Genomic DNA, 21146 nt, shown 5'->3' with positions numbered 1-21146 from the left:
GTTTTTATTTTTTATAGAAAAATAAAAAGTCTTGAATAATATTATTCATGCAAGTGATTTTCTGTGAAAAAAAAAACTATCGACAAAAAAAACAGAAAAAACAAAATTTATCTATAAATTCTACTTTCAAGATTTAAAAAAAAAAACAGACTTAAATTCATCATGAGATGAAGAGTTTATATTTCAGGTAAAATTATAATAAATTTATTTTTGAAAAAATATCCTAAAATTAATATTGTTATGAAGTTGATAAATTAAAAATAAAAAAAAAACAATTATTTGTTTTTTTGGGTCAAATGTATTGATGAAAAACATACAGCTCATATATGAATACGTAGATAAGAATTCAAGGAAATCTAAAAATAAAATTGAATATTTCAAAAAAAATAAAAAAACAATTTAGAAACTAATTTATTTGAAAACCAATACAATGATAGTTTTATCAATTATCTACAAGTGTTAGTGCGTTATATTTTTTATACGACGTGGCTGCTACTGTCTATCACAAAAAAAACAATTAGCATAATTAGTATAATCCTAATTATTTATCTCATTGGGGTGAGTAAAAATTATTCTACAATTAAATTATCAAACTGAGTATCAATTGATATAAATCAATACGCGTATGAACAATATATTTAAAAAATAAAAATAATAATAATTAGGTAATTAATATTATTATCTTGTTTTTTCTTTATCTATTGTGGGTGCCACTAAACATCATATATAACACACGTGAAAATAACGCATGCGTAGTTTTGAAAAATAGTTCCTTCACCTGTTGCAATCCAATGAAATTATTTTTCTTCATTAGATATTTTCTATACGACCCGGCCAGCGTTGTCTAATAAATAATAACTATATTACTACTTGATCACTGCGAAGATGAAGAAGTCAATCTGTATAGCAATTGTTGGGATAATTAGTGCAACCCTAATTGTTTGTCTCATTGAGGTGAGTAAAAATTATCAAACTAAATATTAATTGATATACGGCGTATGAATAATATATTTTAAAAATTAAAATTATAAATAAGATAATATAAAAAATGACGTGGAAATATTTCTCACGTGCACAATGATAATTTGATGAAAATTATTAATTAAATTATAGATTGTTCACCAATTCAAATTCACTTCTTGTTTTCGTTCAAACGATTTTTTTTTTAATTGGTGATTCACAGTAGAACTCAGTGTTTTTTTTTTTTTTTTATTATTAAAATAAAAATAATCTCGAATAATATTATTCATAAACACGTTAATTATTAAAAATAATAATAATTTTTTTTTTTTTTAATATTTATCATAGACTTGTATGGGAAAATTTGTCCAATACTTTTATATAAATTCCGAATTTATACGTGTAAGTTTTGTTATCAGTTATCACTTAATTTATGCATATAACAGCTCAGTATTTCAAGTCAAAAATATAATTTGAGGAATATATTTATATAATTCAAGATTTCAAATGCATTTAAAAAATAATTAATGATAATTGCAGTGGAGATGGACAAGGCCTGCAGACCAATCAAATGATGATGATTTAAAAGATGGTAACAGCATTGGACCGGAAAATGGCATGAATAAAAACCAATCAACAACTCAAAGCAAGTTATATATTTTGTTTCAACTTCAATTTTGATATATTTATATGTTGCCTTGAAAAATTTTAATAATTGTCATGATTGAATTTGTTTCAGAACAACCAGACATTACCACTCAAAGTTCTTTACCTGCAGGAAACATAACGAATGCTAAAAATGATACTGATGTTACCAAAACTAACCATTTTAAACAAGTCGATAATACAAGTAATTATTCTACCGAACAACCAACAGATGAAGGTATGAAACATTTTTTTAGTTCAACTATAATTGAAAAGTATATTTTTTTTTTAATGTCACGTTACAATTGAACGTATGTTTCAGAACAAGCAGAAAATATTACGACGCAAAATTTTTTACCTATTGAAAACCAAACGAATGTTGAAAATAATACTGGTGATACCAAAACTGACCAATTTAAAAACAATGATACAATGAATGATGCTACCACACACGAAACAAACGAAAGTAAGTAACATTTTTTATTTCAACTGTAATTAACAAGTATATATATTTTTTTTTTAATGTCACGTTACAATTGAATGTATGTTTCAGAACAAGCAGAAATTATTATGACACAAAGTTTTCCAACTGTTGAAAACAAAACGAATGCTGAAAATAATACTGCTGATACCAAAACTGCCCAATTTGAAAACAATGTAACAATTAATAATTCTACCGAACAACCAACAGATAAAAGTATGGAACATTTTTTGATTTAACTGTAACTAATAACAAAATCTTTTTTTCAATGCTATGTTATAATTGTTTTAATTAAATTTATGTTTCAGCACTACCATATAAAACATACTTTTGTAATACATCTTCTGTATTTTACGTGAAAAAAGTCTGTGACGGTTCTTCAATCAATATTATTTCTATGTCTAACAGAGGTTTAACATCTCTTCCACAAGGAATATTCAATGGATTAACATCTCTAACTAATTTGGAATTATATCAAAACAAACTGAGCAGCCTGGAGCCTAACACTTTTAATAGCTTGTCCAAACTGAAATATTTAGATATCAGTTATAATAGCTTAATATCTCTTCCACAAGAAATATTCAATGGATTGATATCTCTAACTAATCTGAAATTAAATTCAAACAAACTGACCAGTCTGGAGCATAACACTTTTAATAGCTTGTCCAAGCTTATATTTTTAGATATCAGTCATAATAGCTTAATATCTCTTCCACAAGGAATATTCAATGAATTAACATCTCTAACTAATTTGGAATTATATCAAAACAAACTGAGCAGCCTGGAGCCTAACACTTTTAATAACTTGTCCAAACTGGAACGTTTAGATATCCGTTATAATAGCTTAATATCTCTTCCACAAGAAATATTCAATGGTTTGATATCTCTACGTATTTTGAAATTAAATCCAAACCAACTAACCAGTCTGGAGCATAACACTTTTGATAGCTTGTCCAAACTGAAATATTTATTCATCAGTAACAATAGTTTAACACATCTTCCACAAGGAATATTCAATGGAACGATATCTCTAAATTGGTTAGTTATGTCATCAAATCAACTGACAAGTCTTAAGCCTGATATTTTCAATAACTTGTCAAATATGGAATATTTAGATATTGATAAGAATAATTTAACATTTCTTCCACAAGAGATATTCAATGGATTGATTAGTCTACGTCGTTTGAATTTGAATTCAAACAAACTGACCAGTCTGGAGCTTAACACTTTTAATAGCTTGTCCAAGCTTGAGAAATTATATATCGGTTATAATAGCTTAATATCTCTTCCACAAGGAATATTTGATGGATTGGAGGGTCTAATTAAGTTGGATTTATCATCAAATAAACTGTTAAGTCTTGAAAATAATACTTTTAGTAGCTTGTCCAGTCTTGAAACTTTATATATCGGGAATAATAATTTAACATCTCTTCCACAAGGAATATTCGATGGATTGGAATCTCTAAATGTTTTAGATTTAGCATTTAATAAACTGTCGAGTCTTGAAAATAATATTTTTAATAGGTTGGCCAATCTTCAAACTTTATATATCAGTAATAATAATTTGACATCTTTTCCAAAAAATTTACCCGATGGATTGGAAATCGATTTTTGATGTATTTGGGATCCAATACACTGATAAGTTTTCAATCTAATATCTTCAATGACTTGATCAATCTTGAAATTTTAGATATTCATAATAATAATTTGACAGATCTTTCAATTTATATATTTTCTTTGATAAAATAAAAATCTGTAATTTTTATGTTTACAATCAAACAATCTTAATCCCATTAAAGCCTGAAGTTTTTACACCTTTACGCAGCTTCATTTACTCAATATTGAACATAATAAATTTAATCTAATGGAAGATGACAAAGAATTAATTTCAAATAAAAATATGAATCAACAAACCTCCAATAAACTAGTTCTGTATAATATTATTAATAATAAACAGTGCCCTTTACTTGTAAGTTATTACTAATTCAATTACTGCCTTTGAATATTTTTGTACTTTAAATAAAATTATATTCATCTTTGTCATTTAAAAAATATTTAAATAAAATTTATGCTGTAGCATTTTCCAATCCAACGTTTCTTGTCATGATATTGTTGAATATATAATTACAATCTCCTTTAACTCTAATTGCAGTATTGAAGTTACACTGTTATAATAAAAAAAAATAATGTTCAATTCTGTAAATTTTAAAAAACATTTAAATAAAAAAACTATGCCATAATAAACTATATAATTTTCAGTAATTAATGAATACTGACACTATTATTGTAAATTTTAATTGATGATTGTTATGTTATTAAAAGTTTTTATCAATTTCATTAAAAAGATTTTGTTAAACTTGAAAGAAATTCCAAACAAAAAATATCTGACTAAAAAAATGCCGTTTTCAATGAATGCATAATACGATAACGTTTATTGTAATAAATGATAAAGATTTAACTACTTTTTCTGCATATTTTTGTAATATCATAACTCATCATTTGTATGAAAAAATAAAATAAATAAACATTTTAAAAATTATGTTTTATTTTGTGATTTGAATAGCATATATAAATGAAAATTTTGCTATAATAAACTAGCTATTTATAGTCTTCAGGCTCTATACTTATTCCATTATTATTTTTTGTTTATTCAATTTATTTACTTATTCATTTATTTATTTAATCACTAGTAGGGTCTTCAACAGATCTAGTTTTTCAGGTATACAATACATAATAAACAAAAAAGTATAAGTACGAATTCAATATTAATTACAAACCATTAGTTATACTTAATATGAATATTTGTATTTCAAAATTATTTAGTTAATTGATAACGTAATCGAGATGATAAAGATTTTGAGAGACCATTAAAAATACCCTTTGATAAATTGGTCAATTCATTTTTAGTGATATCAAGTTCTTCAAGTTGTGATAAACCATTGAAAATACCAAACTTAAGGATTTGTAGTCCATTCGAATTTAAATTTAGAATACGGAGACTATGTAAACCATTAAAAATATTTTTTGATAAAGTTTTCAGTTTGTTGCTGCTGAGATAAAGTTTCTGAAGTTGTGATAAACCAACGAAACAACCTGCCTCAAGATTTTGCAGTTTGTTTGAATCCAAATGTAGTATTTGCAGATTTCCAAGACTATTGAATACACCGTTGGACAATGTTGTCAGACTGTTATTGCCAATATTAAGCTCCTCAAGTCGTAATAAACCATTGAAGCAAGCTGACTCGAAATTGTGCAGTTTGTTTAAATGTAAATAGAGACGACGAAGATTTTCTAAATTACAAAATATATCTTTCGATAAAGTTGTCAAACTGTTGCTGCTCATGTCGAGCGAAATAAGTTGCGATAAACCGTTGAAACAACCTGCCTCAAGATTTATTAGTTTGTTGGAATCTAAGTCAAGATGACGAAGCTCTTTTAAACTCCCAAATATATCACTTGATAAAGTTGTGAGATTGTTTTCGCTGATACTAAGAGTATCAAGTTTTGTTAGGCCATCGAAACAACCTGACTCGAGATTTTGGAGTTTATTTGAATTCAAATATAGTTCCTCAACATTTTTAAGACCATTAAATATATCTTTGGCTAATGTTGTCAGACTGTTGTTGCTGATATGAAGCTCCTCAAGTCGTGGTAAACCATCGAAACAACCTGATTCAAGATTGTGCAGATTGTTGTTGTTTTCGACACTGAGCCACCTAAGATTTGATAAACCATCGAAACAACCTGACTCGAGAATTTGTAGGTCGTTTGATATCAATTCTAGTGTCTTAAGATTTTCAAGACCATTAAATACACCCTTAGATAATGTTGTCAGACTGTTATATTTGATACTGAGCCATTCAAGATGTGATAAACCTACGAAACAACCTGACTCGAGATTTTGTAGTTTGTTTGAATGGAAGAATAGTTTCCCAAGATTTTCAAGACCACTAAATATACCTTTGGATAATGTTGTCAGATTGTTGTCGCTGATAAAAAGCAGCTCAAGTTGTGATAAACCATCGAAACAACCTGACTCGAAATTTTGTAGTTTGTTTGAATGGAAGAATAGTTTCCCAAGATTTTCAAGACCACTAAATATACCTTTGGATAATGTTGTCAGATTGTTGTCGCTGATATCAAGCAGCTCAAGTTGTGATAAACCATCGAAACAACCTGACTCGAGATTTTGTAGTTTGTTTGAATAGAAGAATAGTTTCCCAAGATTTTCAAGACCATTAAATACACCCTTAGATAATGTTGTCAGACTGTTATATTTGATACTGAGCCATTCAAGATGTGATAAACCTACGAAACAACCTGACTCGAGATTTTGTAGTTTGTTTGATTCCAAATCTAGTGTCTCAAGATTTTCAAGACCACTAAATATACCTTTGGATAGTGTTGTCAGATTGTTGTCGCTGATATCAAGCAGCTCAAGTTGTGATAAACCATCGAAACAACCTGACTTGAGATTTTGTAATTTGTTTGATTCCAAATCTAGTCTCCTAAGATTTTCAAGACCAACGAATACACCTTTGGATAATGTTGTCAGGCTGTGGTTGCTGATATCAAGTTGCTCAACTTTTGATAAACCATTGAAACAACCTGACTCGAGATTTTGTAGTTTGTTTGATTCCAAATCTAGTGTCTCAAGATTTTCAAGACCAATAAATACATTTTTGGATAATGTTGTCAAACTATTTTTCTTAATATAGAGCTTCTCAAGTCGTGATAAACCATTGAAGCAACCTACCTCAAGATTGTGTAGATTGTTTGAATTTAAATTTAGTTCCTTAACATTTTTAAGATCTTTAAATATATCTTTGGCTAATGTTGTCAGACTGTTGTTTTTGATATAAAGCCGCTCAAGTTTTGATAAACCATCGAAACAACCTGACTCGAGATTTTGTAGTTTGTTCGAGCCTAAATCAAGACTGCAAAGCTGTTTTAAACTACTAAATATATCTTTTGATAAAAATGTGAGATTGTTTTGATTGATATAAAGACTATTTAGGCTTAATAAATCATCAAAAATACCTGGCTCAAGGTAACTTAGTTGGTTTGAATTTAAACGTAGGACACGTAGATCTTGTAGACCATTGAATATATCTTTTGATAATGCTGTCAGTTTGTTGTTATTGAGATTAAGTTCTTCAAGTTGCAATAAATCATAGAAAATACTTGACTCTAGATATTTCAGTTCAGTGAACATTATTTGTAACGTACGAAGATCATCAAGAGGTTTAAAGATATCTTTTGGCAGTGTTGTCATCTTATTCCAGTTGATATATAATTCCTTAAGTTGAAGATTCTCGAGTCCATCGAATAAATCACTTGGAAGAACAGTTAAGTCTCTCACAAAAATGCTCATATTATATTTTTCAGCATTATTACTCAGCAACTCACATGTTTTCCGATCATAATAAGGTGACTCTTTGTTACAAAAGTATTTACTATGACTTTTAATACTTGAAGTTGAAATATTTGTATCCATAACTGAAACATAATTAACATAAATAAATATTTGAAAATTTTATATTTGAGATTTAATAACACTAAATTATACTGAATAAGTAAATATAAACAATAAGCTGATTGTCAAAGTCATACGTGTAATGTCAGTGCTAATTTGTGATTTTAATGTTATTTCAAATAAATTATAAATACATCTACTCACTTGAAATTATGTCAATATGTCAATATAGATATCAATGTCTTAATAATAATCAACTTGTTCAGCTCTGATAGTAAAAATACTCTTTAATGTTTAATAGAGACTTGTTGATGCATATGATGTGGTGGTGACAGAATATGACGATATTTGAAAATCTGAAAACAAAAAAAAAATTAATCATAATTATTGTTTCTGTTAGCTGATAACAAATTGATCTATGATCATGTTTTTTTTTTTTTTTTTTTATTAAAATTAGTCTTCAAAGATAAAATAATATATCATTATGTTTAAAAAATATATGTATAATTTTATTTTTGTTTTTTCCTTCTCACGATTGATAAGGCTTATTGTGTCTAATCGATTGACAAAACAATCGTGCAATCTTGTCAACTATTAGTAACATGAATAACAATATTTTTTTTTATACTAAAATATGGTGAACATGAAAAATATATTTTTTATAGATTTACAAGAATGTAAACAATATACCTACATTATTTAAATTTTCATTTTAATTTACAAATATACTATTGATGTAATTAAAAATTTATAAGTACAAATTGAAAATTAAAAGTACTTATTGAATGATTTTTCACTTACCTCAGTAATGGAAAATAGCCAAAATAATTTAACCAGCTATTTACGTGATTATAACCTATAGATTACTTTAACGTAAAAGTGACAGGTGAGTCCCGTCAAGACTTCGTTAATAACATACACTCTTTGAAACCATGTGGAAATAATTTTATTGGATTGCAACAGGTGATAAAACTTTTATTAAAAACCACGTGTGCGTCTTCAATTATTTGACAGTTTGGTATAAGCACTCAAAGGCCGTCTTGAGTGAAAACTGTCAAGCAATGTAAATTGTAAACAAATGCAAAGCTTGTATTAATAGGGCCTTAATTTAAGGCCATTCACACTGACGTCAGCGTATACGCTCTCTATTTAAAAAGCAATACTTCATAGTCCAGTTGGCAAGCTAAAATTTGCTTTAAAATGGCGGCTAATGGCTTGTAAAATTCACCACTAAATTTATTGCAAACGATTTTAGAACAAGTATGGCGCGTCTTCTCATCACGGAGAGACGGATTTGCATAAATTTATAAATTTAGTATAATTTAGTTAATTTAGTTATAATTTTGTTATTTTTGCATATGATGCCATTACGCTAATGTTTTACAACAAATTTTACTTTGTCTGAGTTCGCACCCTTATACATTTGGTATGTTTACATACATATTAATATTATTTTTCCTGAGTGTATACAAGTTTGGCAAAATCTTCCTAGTAAAATTAATACAAACTTGTAATAAATTATTACTAATAATTATTACAGGAAAAAAAAATAATAATAATTAAGGAATTCATTGAGGAATAGAATCAGGAAATGCCATTTATAATAATTGCTTTAAGTACTAACGTTTATTATTGAAATGTCAACTACTTTTTCTGCATATTTTTGTTATGTCAAATGTTTTATATTTTGTGATTTAAATACATTTAAATAAAAATAATGCCATAACAAACTAGCTATTCATAGTCTTGAGTCTTATTTAGTTAAAAACCCAACTGGTTAAACAAAACTGGTAGGGTCTTCAACGAATTCAGTTTTTCAGATATACTATACATATGATAAACAAAAATGTATGAGTCCAAATTAAATATCAATTAATTATAATAATATTTAATATGTAGATAGAGATTAATTTAAATTAAGGTAATATAATTAAGCACCAATAGCTATAGTAAATATAAATACTTGTATTTCAAAATTATTCAGTTGATTCAGATCGTAATCGAGATAACAAAGATTCTAAGAAACCATTAAATATATCGTTTGATAAATTGGTTTATTCATTTTCAGTAATATCAATTAAATAAATTGTCTATAAAATTCACTTTTTTTTTCGCTCCAACAAATAATAATATTTTTTTCTTTTATTACTGGTTAAATATTTTTACTTCCAAAATTCAATTAGTGAGCTAATTGATTTATTATAATTAATGTATTTTATATATTTTAATATTGTGACAATGAGATTTTATTTAAAAATACAATTGACAATTATTTCGGTGCAGTAATAAATATCAACTCTTTATTGTCTAAATGTTTATTAAAAAATATAAATAAAATAGGATGATAAAAAATATAAATTGTGCGTCAAGAATTGTCGTGTGTCAAAAAGTCGAGATGACTAGAAACGGAAGTAAGTTAAATTTTTAATCTCAATAGATTATCGAAAAAAAAAAATATTTTTTTTTATTAAATTTTATATTGTTATTATTAAATGTTTCAGCATCAAAATTTTTTAAATATTTTTGTAATTCAAGTTCTGCCTTTTACACAAAAAGTGTGTGTGACGATTCTGATACCGAGGAAATTAATATGGCTAACAGAAATTTAACAAATCTTCCACAAGAAATATTCAGTGATCTGGAATCACCAACTCGTTTGATTTCAAAGCCAAATATACTGACATATCTTAAGCCTAGTAGTTTCAATCATTTGTGCAATGTCAGATATTTAGATATCAGTAATAATAATTTAACATTTCTTTCACCAACAATATTCAACGTATTGAAATCTTACTAACTGAATTATTTGTATTTGAATTTTTCAATAACCTAATATTAAAATATGATATTATAAAAAATAAACCTTGCTTTCATGAATATATTTGTTATTTTTATTATTTATATTTATTTATTAACATAGTGGTTTGTAATCGAAAAAAAAAATACTTTCCAAGTATTTCAACGTTTCTTGTCATATGGTATCATTTAAGATTCAACTACTGTCTTTGCTTGATTTTGTAATTTACTATGAAAAACTTGTTTGATGTTAAAAAACTTGATGTTCAATCCTGTATCTTAAAAAACATTGCCATAAACAAGCTATATAATTTTCACTAATGAATAAATACTGACACTGTCATTATAAATTTTAAATGATAATACAATTTATTGTTATATTATTAGTAATAAATTATTATTATTTTTCATTATGGCAATATTTTTATTTAAATGTTTTCAAATCACAAAATATGAAACATTTGACATAACAGTAAGTTGACATTGGTTTATGAAGGTTTATTATAAATGGCATTTCCTGATCCTATTCCTCAATGAATTCCTTAATTATTATTTTTTTTTTTTCCTGAGTGTATACAAGTTTGGCAAAATCTTCCTAGTAAAATTAATACAAACTTGTAATAAATTATTACTAATAATTATTACAGGTAAAAAAAATAATAATAATTAAGGAATTCATTGAGGAATAGAATCAGGAAATGCCATTTATAATAATTGCTTCATGTACTAACGTTTATTATTGAAATGTCAACTACTTTTTCTGCATATTTTTGTTATGTCAAATGTTTTATATTTTGTGATTTAAATACATTTAAATAAAAATATTGCCATAACAAACTAGCTATTCATAGTCTTGAGTCTTATTTAGTTAAAAACCCAACTGGTTAAACAAAACTGGTAGGGTCTTCAACAAATTCAGTTTTTCATATAACACTATACAAAATGTATAATAAACAAAAACGTATGAATACAAATTAAATATCAATTAATTAATAATACATACATATAGATAGAAATTAATTTAAATTGAGGTAATATAATTGAACACCATTAGTTACAGTTAATATGGATACTTTTATTTCAAAATTATTCAGTTAATTCAGAACGTAATCGAGATGATAAAGATTCTGAGAGGCCATTAAATATATCCTTTGATAAATTGGTCAATTCATTTTCAGTGATATCAAGTTCTTCAAGTTGTGATAAACCATTGAAAATACCACACTCAAGGTTTTGTAGTCCATTCGAATTTAAATTTAGAATACGGAGACTTGATAAACCATTAAAAATATCTTTTGATAAAGTTTTCAGTTTGTTGCTGCTGAGATAAAGTTTCTGAAGTTGTGATAAACCAACGAAACAACCTCCCTCAAGATTTTGCAGTTTGTTTGAATCCAAACATAGTTTTTCCAGATTTTCAAGACTATTAAATACACCGTTGGACAATGTTGTCAGACTGTTATTGCCGATATTAAGCTTCTTAAGTTGTGATAAACCATTGAAGCAAACTGACTCAAGATTGTACAGTTCGTTCGAATTTAAATGAAGATAACGAAGCTTTTTTAAACTACAAAATATATCTTTCGATAAAGTTGTCAGATTGTTACTGCTCATGTCAAGTGAAGTAAGTTGTGGTAAACCGTTGAAACAACCTGCCTCAAGATTTATTAGTTTGTTGGATCCTAATTGAAGAAAATAAAGCTTTTTCAAATTGCTAAAAATATCTTTCGATAAAGTTGTGAGATTGTTTTCGCTGATAACAAGCATATAAAGGTTCAATAAATCACCGAAAATACCTGGCTCAAAGTAACTCAGTTCATTTGAATTCAAGAATAGATGACGTAGATTTTGTAGACCATTAAATATATCTTTTGATAAAGATGTCAAATGGTTGGTGTCGATGTGAAGCCCTTCAAGTTTTATTAGACCATCGAAACAACCTGACTCGAGATTTTGTAGTTTGTTTGAACCCAAATATAGTGACTCAAGATTTTCAAGACTATTGAATACACCTTTGGATAATGTTGTCAAACTGCCTTTGCCGATATTAAGCTCCTCAAGTCGTGATAAACCATTGAAGCAACCTGTCTCAAGTCTTTGTAGTTTGTTTAATTCTAAATCTAGTGTCCTAAGATTTTCAAGATCATTAAATATATCTTTGGATAATGTTGTCAGACTGTTGTTTTGTATACTAAGGGACTTAAGTTGTGATAAACCATCGAAACAACCTGACTCGAGTTTTTGTAGTTTGTTTGATTCTAAATCTAGTATTCTAATATTCTTAAGATCATTAAATACACTTTTGGATAATGTTGTCAGACTATTGTTTCCAACACCAACCCATCGAACATGTGATAAACCATTAAAACAACCTGACTCAAGATTTTGTAGTTTGTTTGATCCCAAATCTAGTATGTTAAGATTTTTAAGACCATCAAATACACCTTCAGATAGTGTTGTCAGGCTATTGTTTCCGACACCGAGCCATTCAAGATGTGATAAACCATCAAAACAACCTGTCTCAAGACTTGGTAGTTTGTTTAATTCTAAATCTAGTGTCCTAAGATTTTCAAGACCAACGAATATACCTTTGGATAATGTTGTCAGGCTGTTGTTGCTGATATTGAGGCGCTCAACTTTTGATAAACCATTGAAACAACCTGACTCAAGATTTTCTAGTTTGTTGAATTTTAAATGTAGTTGCTTAAGATTTTTAAGACCATCAAATACACCTTTGGATAAAATTGTCAGACTGTTGTGTTCAACACTGAGCCATTTGAGATTTGATAAACCATCGAAACAACCTGATTCAAGAATTTGTAGTTTGTTTGAATTTAAATTTAGTGTCTCAAGATTTTTAAGCCTAATGAATACACCTTTGGATAATGTTGTCAAACTTTGGTAGCTGAAATTGAGGCACTTAACTTTTGATAAACCATCGCAACAACCTGACTCAAGAGTTTCTAGTTTGTTTGAATGCAAAGATAGTTGCTGAAGATTTTCAAGACCAATAAATATACCTTTGGATAATATTGTCAAGCTGTTGTTTCTAATATCAAGCTTTTCAAGTCGCGATAAACCATTGAAGCAACCTGACTCAAGATTTTGCAGTTTGTTTGAATCTAAATTTAGTTCCAAAAGATTTCCAAGATCATTAAATACACCTGTGGCTAATAATGTCAGACTGTTGTTGTCGACACGGAGCGACATGAGCTGCGATAAACCATCAAAACAACCTGTCTCGAATTTTTGTAATTTGTTCGATTCCAAATGTAGTATCCTGAGATTTTTAAGATCATTAAATACACCTTTGGATATTGTTGTCAGACTATTGTTTTTGAAACTGAGATACTCAAGATGTGATAAACCATCGAAACAACCTGGTTCGAGATTTTGTAGTTTGTTTGATTCCAGATCTAGTGTTTTAAAATTTTCAAGACCAATAAATATATCTTTGGATAATGTTGTCAAATTGTTGTTGCTGATCTGAAGCAGCTCAAGTTTTGTTAAACCATCGAAACAACCTGGCTCAAGGCTTTCTAGTTTGTTTGAATCTAAATATAGTCTCTGAAGATTTTCAAGACCAATAGATACACCTTTGGCTAATTTTGTCAAACTGTGATTGCTGAGAGTAAGTTCCTTAACTTTCGATAAACCATTGAAACAACCTGGCTCAAGTCTTTCTAGTTTGTTTGAATCTAAATATAGTTTCTGAAGATTTTCAAGACCAATAAATAAATCTTTGGATAATGATGTCAGGCTGTTGTTTTTGATACTCAACTCCCCAAGTTGTGATAAACCATTGAAGCAGCCTACCTCAAGATTGTGCAGTTTGTTGAAACTCAAATAGAGTAACTCAAGGTTTTTAAGACTATTCAATAAACCTGTGGATAATGTTGTCAAACTGTTGTCTCTGACATCAAGCAGTTCAAGTTGCGATAAACTATCGAAACAACCTGACTCAAGATTTTGTAGTTTGTTCGATTGTAAACCAAGAAAAAAAAGATTTTCAAGATCAAAAAATATACCTTTAGATAATTCTGTCAGGCTGTTGTTATTTATATCGAGCAGCTTAAGTTTCCTTAGACCATCGAAACAACCTGGCTCGAGATTTTGGAGTTTGTTTGATTCCAATTCTAGTGTCTCAAGATTTTCAAGACCAATAAATAGACCTTTGGATAATGATGTCAGACTGTTGTCTTTGATACTGAGCAGCTCAAGTTTTGTTAGACCATCAAAACAACCTGACTTGAGATTTTGGAGTTTGTTTGAATCCAAATGTAGTGACTCAAGATTTTCAAGACTATGAAACACACCTTCAGGTAATGTTGTCAAACTGTTGTTGCTGATATTAAGTTCCTCAAGTTGTGATAAACCATTGAAGCAACCTGACTCGAGATTTTGTAGATTGTTTGAATCCAAAATTAGTGTCGTAAGATTTTCAAGATCAATAAATACACCTTTGGACAATGTTGTCAGACCGTTGTTGTCGATTTTAAGCTCCACAAGCTGTGATAAACCATTGAACCAACCTGACTCAAGATTATGCAGTTTGTTTGAATTTAGATCTAGTTCCACAAGATTTTCAAGATTATTGAATACACCTCTGGATAATGTTGTCAGAGCGTTGTTTCCAATATTAAGTGAGTCAAGTTGTGATAAACTATCAAAACAACCTGACTCGAGTTTTTGTAGTTTGTTCGAGCCTAAATCAAGAGTTTCAAGCTCTTTTAAATTACTAAATATATCTTTTGATAAAACTGTGAGATTGTTTTTGCTGATATAAAGATTATTTAGGCTTAATAAATCATCAAAAATACCTGGCTCAAGGTAACTTAGTTGATTTGAATTCAAACGTAGAACACATAGATCTTGTAGACCATTAAATATATCTTTTGATAATGCTGTCAGTTTGTTTTCACTGAGATCAAGTTTTTTGAGTTGTAATAAATCATAGAAAATACTTGAATCTAGATAATTTAATTCGTTGGAATTTATTTGTAACTTACGAAGATTATCAAGAGGCTTGAAGATATCTTTTGGTAGTGTCGTCAGCTTGTTCTTGCTGATATTTAATTTCTCAAGTTCAAGATTCTCGAGACCATGGAATAAATCTCTTGGAAGAATAGTTAATTCTTTCTCACTAATGTCTATTTCATCTTTTTCAGCATTATTACACAGCAACTCACAAATTTCTTTATCATAATAAGGTGACTCTTGATTACAAAAGTATTTATTATGACTTTTAATAGTTGAAGCTGTTGATATATTTGTATCCATAACTAAAACATAAATAAATTTTTGAAAATTTTATATTTGAGTTTTATCAACACAAAATTATACTGATCAAGTAGATGCTGATTGTCAACGTCATACGTATGATGTCAGTGCTCATTTGTAGTTTTAACGTTACTTTGAACTAATTATGAATACATCTACTTACTTGAAATATTGTCAGTGTGTCAATATAGATATCAATGTCCTAATGATGATCAGGTAGTCCAGCTCTGATAGTGAAATTGCTTTTTAATGTTTAATGGATACTTGTTGATTAAGATGATGCGGTGATTACACAATATAACAATATTTGAAAATCTGAAAATAAAAAAAAAGAAATCATCATTATTATTTTTGTTAGCTGATAACAAAAATATATATTATACATTGTCTACAATATTGTGTAAAATAAATTTATGAAAGTATTTTTTTTTTATTTAACCAATTGGATAGTATCAACAAATATTATATGTCAAAATGTATTTAAATAACTGATGTAATAAATTATTAATATAAATTATTACGATAAATAAGTATTTACATCAAAATTTCATTACATAAAATAAAGTTCTACATATATTTTTTTAAAGATTAATTCCAGAGAAAAAAAAAAATAAACCATTATCATTAATTATTATTATTTTAAAGAAAATAATATTATTATTTTAAAAAAATATATGTAAACTTTATTTTTGTTTTTTTTTTTCTTTTTATTTTTTACAAGATTTAATGTGATTAATCGATATTGACATTACAGTCGATTAGTGACAGCTATTAATGACAAAAATAACAATATTTTTTTTTACTAAAATATTGTGAACACAAAAAATATATTTTTTATAGATCCACGAGAATATAAAATTCATATTTTTATATTTCATTTTAATTTACAAATATACTATTGATGTAATTTAAAATTTATACAAATTTAAAATTAAAAGTGTTGCATGATTTTTCACTTACCTACGTCACTAATGAAAATAGCCAAAAGAATGTAACCAGCTATTTACGTGACAACAGTAGATTTCTTTGATTTCTTTATTGTAAAAGTGATGGGTGAGTCCAGTCAAGACCTTGTTAATCACAGACACTCTTTGAAACTATGAAAATAATTATCTTAAACTGCAACAGGTGATAAAAATTTTTTGTTAAAACCGTACGTTATTAATTAATTATTTTTGGTGATGACGAGAATGACACTATGACAGAGATGGACAGAAAGTTGTGTTAGTATAAGGGTACATAAAGGGCTCGAAGGCCGTCTTCAGTGTTGCTATAATTCTATGTACATGTGGTATGTGGCTATGTATTAGATTTGTTCAAGAAGTAAATCAATACAAATATTAAAAAAATAAATCGTTAAATTTACTTTTTTTTTAACTGAACAATTTTTTTTTTTCAAATCATTTTGTTTAATACTTTTATTTAAAAAAATTTTTCCGTGGCAATTTTTTTTTCTTTTTTTAATAATAACGTGATAATTTAAATAACTATTTTATCGACCAAGCAAATTTTAACTTAAAAATGCGCGCATCCCTTTTTTGTCAAAAAACAGTGTTAAAATTTAAATTGTTAGTTGTTTATACTTTCAATAACTTTTCAACAAATAAACATAGAAAAAATTTGTAAAGCCCAAAAAATTCCTGATTAAATTTCTGATAGCCACACTCTCTTCTAAAAAATCGTTAAAAGCAATCCTTCATGTCTATTTTTTTATTAGAACATACCAGGCACTACTTATTATTATAAACAATTGTTGATAACTAATTAACGCGAGCTCGGAGCGTTTTTTATCAAGAAAGTGTGGCTCTCGGTATTTAAAAGGCCAACAATTTGAGACCAAATGGAAATATATAAGTTAATTTTTTAAAAAGTTATGAGAGGTATAAAAAAACGTAAATTTTGTTTTTTTCTTAATTAACAAATTTCTTTCTATAGCAAAAAAAAAACTACCTCTTAATTATATAGATTTTGCAATTTTAAATGTCTAGGCAAAAAATCGCATCCACGATTTGTTTTTAGTTTTCTTAATATTTTGATTTTAAAATTTTTGCAAAAACATTTTTTGTTGATAACTAATTTATTAACAATGAATATATTTTTTTCCTATTCTTGGTTGTAGTATTTCTTCTAGGCTTCAATTTGGTTCTAATACGAACATCCTATCTATATTATTTCAGAAGATATGAACATTTTTCTAAATTCATATAGTGAATTCATATATTTTGCAGGATAAATTAAAACTGCAAGCGACTATCCCAGGAAATCTTATATATTTCAAAAAATTCTAAAAAATAAGAACAACTGCTGTATGAGTGCTTTTTATTTATAATTTAACGAAAATCAATTCTAATAATTAATTTCAATGGCAATCGACACTAATTAAAATTGTATTATACAGAGTGAATATTTTAGAAAAAGTTTCTTATTTTGTACTTAATGCGTTTAACAGAGAAAAAAATACTTCCATTCCGAAACATAATATCCATAACATAAACATGATAAAAATAAAATGATAAGAACATCGTAAAATAATAAATTCAAGAACTGAGATCATTCAAAGCAAGAGGGCTTATCGCATTGAAAAAAAAAAAAAAAACATTCTAAAATGTTTTGGATTTAAAATGTTTTAAAAACATATGAAAATAGAAATTATAAAAAATGTGCCTTCAAAAAAAAAAAAAGCGTACTTTTGTGTGCCACCATTCATAGAAATGTGGATAGAAACGGCCCGTCTTGAATCTTGATTCTTGAATGTAAAGCTTGTGTTAATGCCATTCACACTGACTCTCTCTATTTGAAAATAAATTAATAAAAACAGATACTATAGTATGATTTATTATTATAAATTTCAAATGATAATACAATTTATTGTATTTTGTCAAAGATTTTGTCAAACTTGAATACACTCGAGAAAGGAATTCAAGAAAAAAAAATATCTGACAAAGAAAATGCCGTTTTCAATGAATGCATAATACGATAACGTTTATCGTAATAACTGATAAAAATTCAAGTACTTTTTTTGCATATTTTTGTATTGTCATAACTCATCATTTGTATGAAAAAATAAAATACATAAAGATTTTAAAAAATTGTGTTTTCACAAAAGGACTCAAGCAAGAAGTCTAGAGATATCAATTAATTTATAATACATGTATATAGATAAAAATAAATTTAAATTGAGGTAATATAATTGAACACCATTATAGTTACAGTTAATATGGATACTTTTATTTCAAAATTATTGAGTTAATTCAGATTGTAATCGAGATGATAAAGATTCTGAGAGGCCATTAAATATATCCTTTGATAAATTGGTCAATTCATTTTCAGTGATATCAAGTTCCTCAAGTTGTGATAAACCATTGAAAATACCACACTCGAGGTGTTGTAGTCCATTCGAATTTAAATTTAGAATACGGAGACTTGATAAACCATTAAAAATATCTTTTGATAAAGTTTTCAGTTTGTTGCTGCTGAGATAAAGTTCCTGAAGTTCTGATAAACCATCGAAACAACCTGCCTCAAGATTTTGTAGTTTGTTTGAATCCAAATGAAGTGTTGTTTAAAAAAGTTAAATAGAGAGACATCGAGACATATTTACATTATTTTGTGCTGTAGAAAATAGCAAAAGGACCCAAAAGTTTTACGTCCTAAGTAACATCAAGTGACGTCAAGTTAATTTGTTATATACTATTTTATAGGTAAATTATTTATTATAATTTTTAACAGACTCTTTTAATCAAAGTTTAATAGATCCAAAACCCAGAAAATTATACAATAATACTTCGACTCGACTATAACACGTTTATTTTTGAAATTTCTATCATATAAATGTCTATTTTAACGATAAACATTTGAAAATTAAATAGAACAAAAAGGTTTGCATTCATACACGTACATATGTAAAAAAATGAACGAAAAATGTTTGCTAATTAGAAAAAGTATTTCGAAATAGACTAATTGAAAATAATTTTAATGTATATATTCATTTTTAATTGATTATTGTGATAATTTTAGAGAGACAGCGTGAAAACAACGTGGCCAATCCAATCAAAAGACTGGAAACAAATTTGTATCGAAATAATATGACATGACCAATCAACAACCCAAAGTAATAGTTTATACATTTTTCATTTCGATATTAATTAATAACCAAATGTTTTGTTTTTAATTTCAGATATTATAATTGTTGTGATTGTATGTATGTTTCAGCACTCACATTTAAAATATATTTTGATGATTCAAGCTCCTTTTTTAAGAGTCAAGAATTAATGGCCAGTGTTGACTGATGACCATTACTGTATAGCCATTATTGGCATCATAAGTGCAATCCTCATCGTTTGTCTCATTGGGGTGAGTAAAAATTATTAAACTGAATATTAATTGATATATTAATATGCGTGTAAATAATATGATGTAAAAATTATAAATCAGATAATATAAAAAATGACATATATTTCACGTGCACAATAATAATTTGATGATATTTATTATTTAAATAAATTTTCTATAAAATTCACTTCTTTTTTTCGCTCCAACAAATAATAATATTTTTTTTTTTTTATTACTGATTAAATATACCTAATATTTTTTAGTTCGAAAATTCAATTAGTGAGCTAATTTATTTATTTTATTTTAATATTGTGACAATGAAATTTTATTTAAAAATACAATTAACAATTATTGCGGTGCAGTAATAAATATCAACTCTTTATTGTCTAAATAGTTATTAAAAAATATGAATAAAATATCAAGAATTGAGTCATTGGGTTGTCGTGTGTCAAGAAGTTGAGACGACGAATAATGAGACGTAAGTTAAATTTTTAATCTCAATGGATTATCAAAAAAAAAAATGTTTCTTTTATTAAATCTTATGTTGTTATTATTAAATGTTTCAGCAACAAAATTCTTAAAATATTTATGTAATTCAAGTTCTGCTTTTTACACAAAAAGTGTGTGTGACGATTCTGATACCGAGGAAATTAATATGGCTAACAGAAATTTAACAAATCTTCCACGAGAAATATTCAGTGGTCTGGAATCGCCAACTCGCTTGATTTTAAAGTCAAATATACTGACATATCTTGAGCCTAGTAGTTTCAATCATTTGTGCAATCTCAGATATTTAGATATCAGTGATAATAATTTAACATTTCTTTCACCAACAATATTCAACGTATTGAAATCTCTAACTGAATTGTATTTGAATTTTCAATAACTTAATATTGAAATATGATATTAGAAAAAATGAACCTTGCTTTCATGAATATATTTATTAATAAATTAACATAATGATTTGTAATCTGAAAAAACAATAATTTCCAAGTATTCCAACGTTTCTTGTCATTTGATATTCAACTACTGTCTCTGCTTGATTTTGTAATTTACTATATGAAAAACTCATAATTTGATTAATTAGTGAATAATATTAAAATTAAAAAATATAAATGCAATTTTAAAGTTACACTACTGTAATAAAAAACTCAAATAAATATATATATATATGTG

At 27.0% G+C, this 21146-nt stretch overlaps 3 protein-coding genes across 3 annotated transcripts; 1 reads left to right on the top strand and 2 right to left on the bottom strand.

Moving 5' to 3' along the window:
• The first annotated feature begins 2985 nt into the window (after positions 1–2985).
• On the top strand, positions 2986–3701 carry LOC122850620 (leucine-rich repeat-containing protein 15-like). Its single transcript, XM_044149753.1, has one exon. It carries the CDS (start codon positions 3132–3134, stop codon positions 3699–3701), a length of 570 nt encoding a protein of 189 aa, XP_044005688.1. The 5' UTR covers positions 2986–3131.
• Positions 3702–4708: 1007 nt separating this feature from the next.
• LOC122849547 (insulin-like growth factor-binding protein complex acid labile subunit) lies at positions 4709–8439 on the bottom strand. Its single transcript, XM_044148283.1, has 3 exons — positions 8364–8439; positions 7767–7918; positions 4709–7585 (listed from the first exon to the last, which is right to left on the bottom strand). Exon 3 carries the CDS (start codon positions 7581–7583, stop codon positions 4902–4904), a length of 2682 nt encoding a protein of 893 aa, XP_044004218.1. The 5' UTR covers positions 7584–7585; positions 7767–7918; positions 8364–8439; the 3' UTR covers positions 4709–4901.
• Positions 8440–11444: 3005 nt separating this feature from the next.
• On the bottom strand, positions 11445–15953 carry LOC122850619 (chaoptin-like). The gene is made up of 2 exons (XM_044149751.1): positions 15802–15953; positions 11445–15640 (listed from the first exon to the last, which is right to left on the bottom strand). The coding sequence occupies exon 2, from the start codon at positions 15636–15638 to the stop codon at positions 11445–11447; it is 4194 nt and encodes a 1397-aa protein (XP_044005686.1). The 5' UTR covers positions 15639–15640; positions 15802–15953.
• Positions 15954–21146: the final 5193 nt, after the last annotated feature.

This window comes from Aphidius gifuensis, linkage group LG2, assembly GCF_014905175.1.
Source record: "Aphidius gifuensis isolate YNYX2018 linkage group LG2, ASM1490517v1, whole genome shotgun sequence".
Taxonomy (NCBI): domain Eukaryota; kingdom Metazoa; phylum Arthropoda; class Insecta; order Hymenoptera; family Braconidae; genus Aphidius; species Aphidius gifuensis.
The sequence above is the reverse complement of the archived record's forward strand: the minus strand, read 5'-3'. Positions and strand labels throughout refer to the sequence as shown.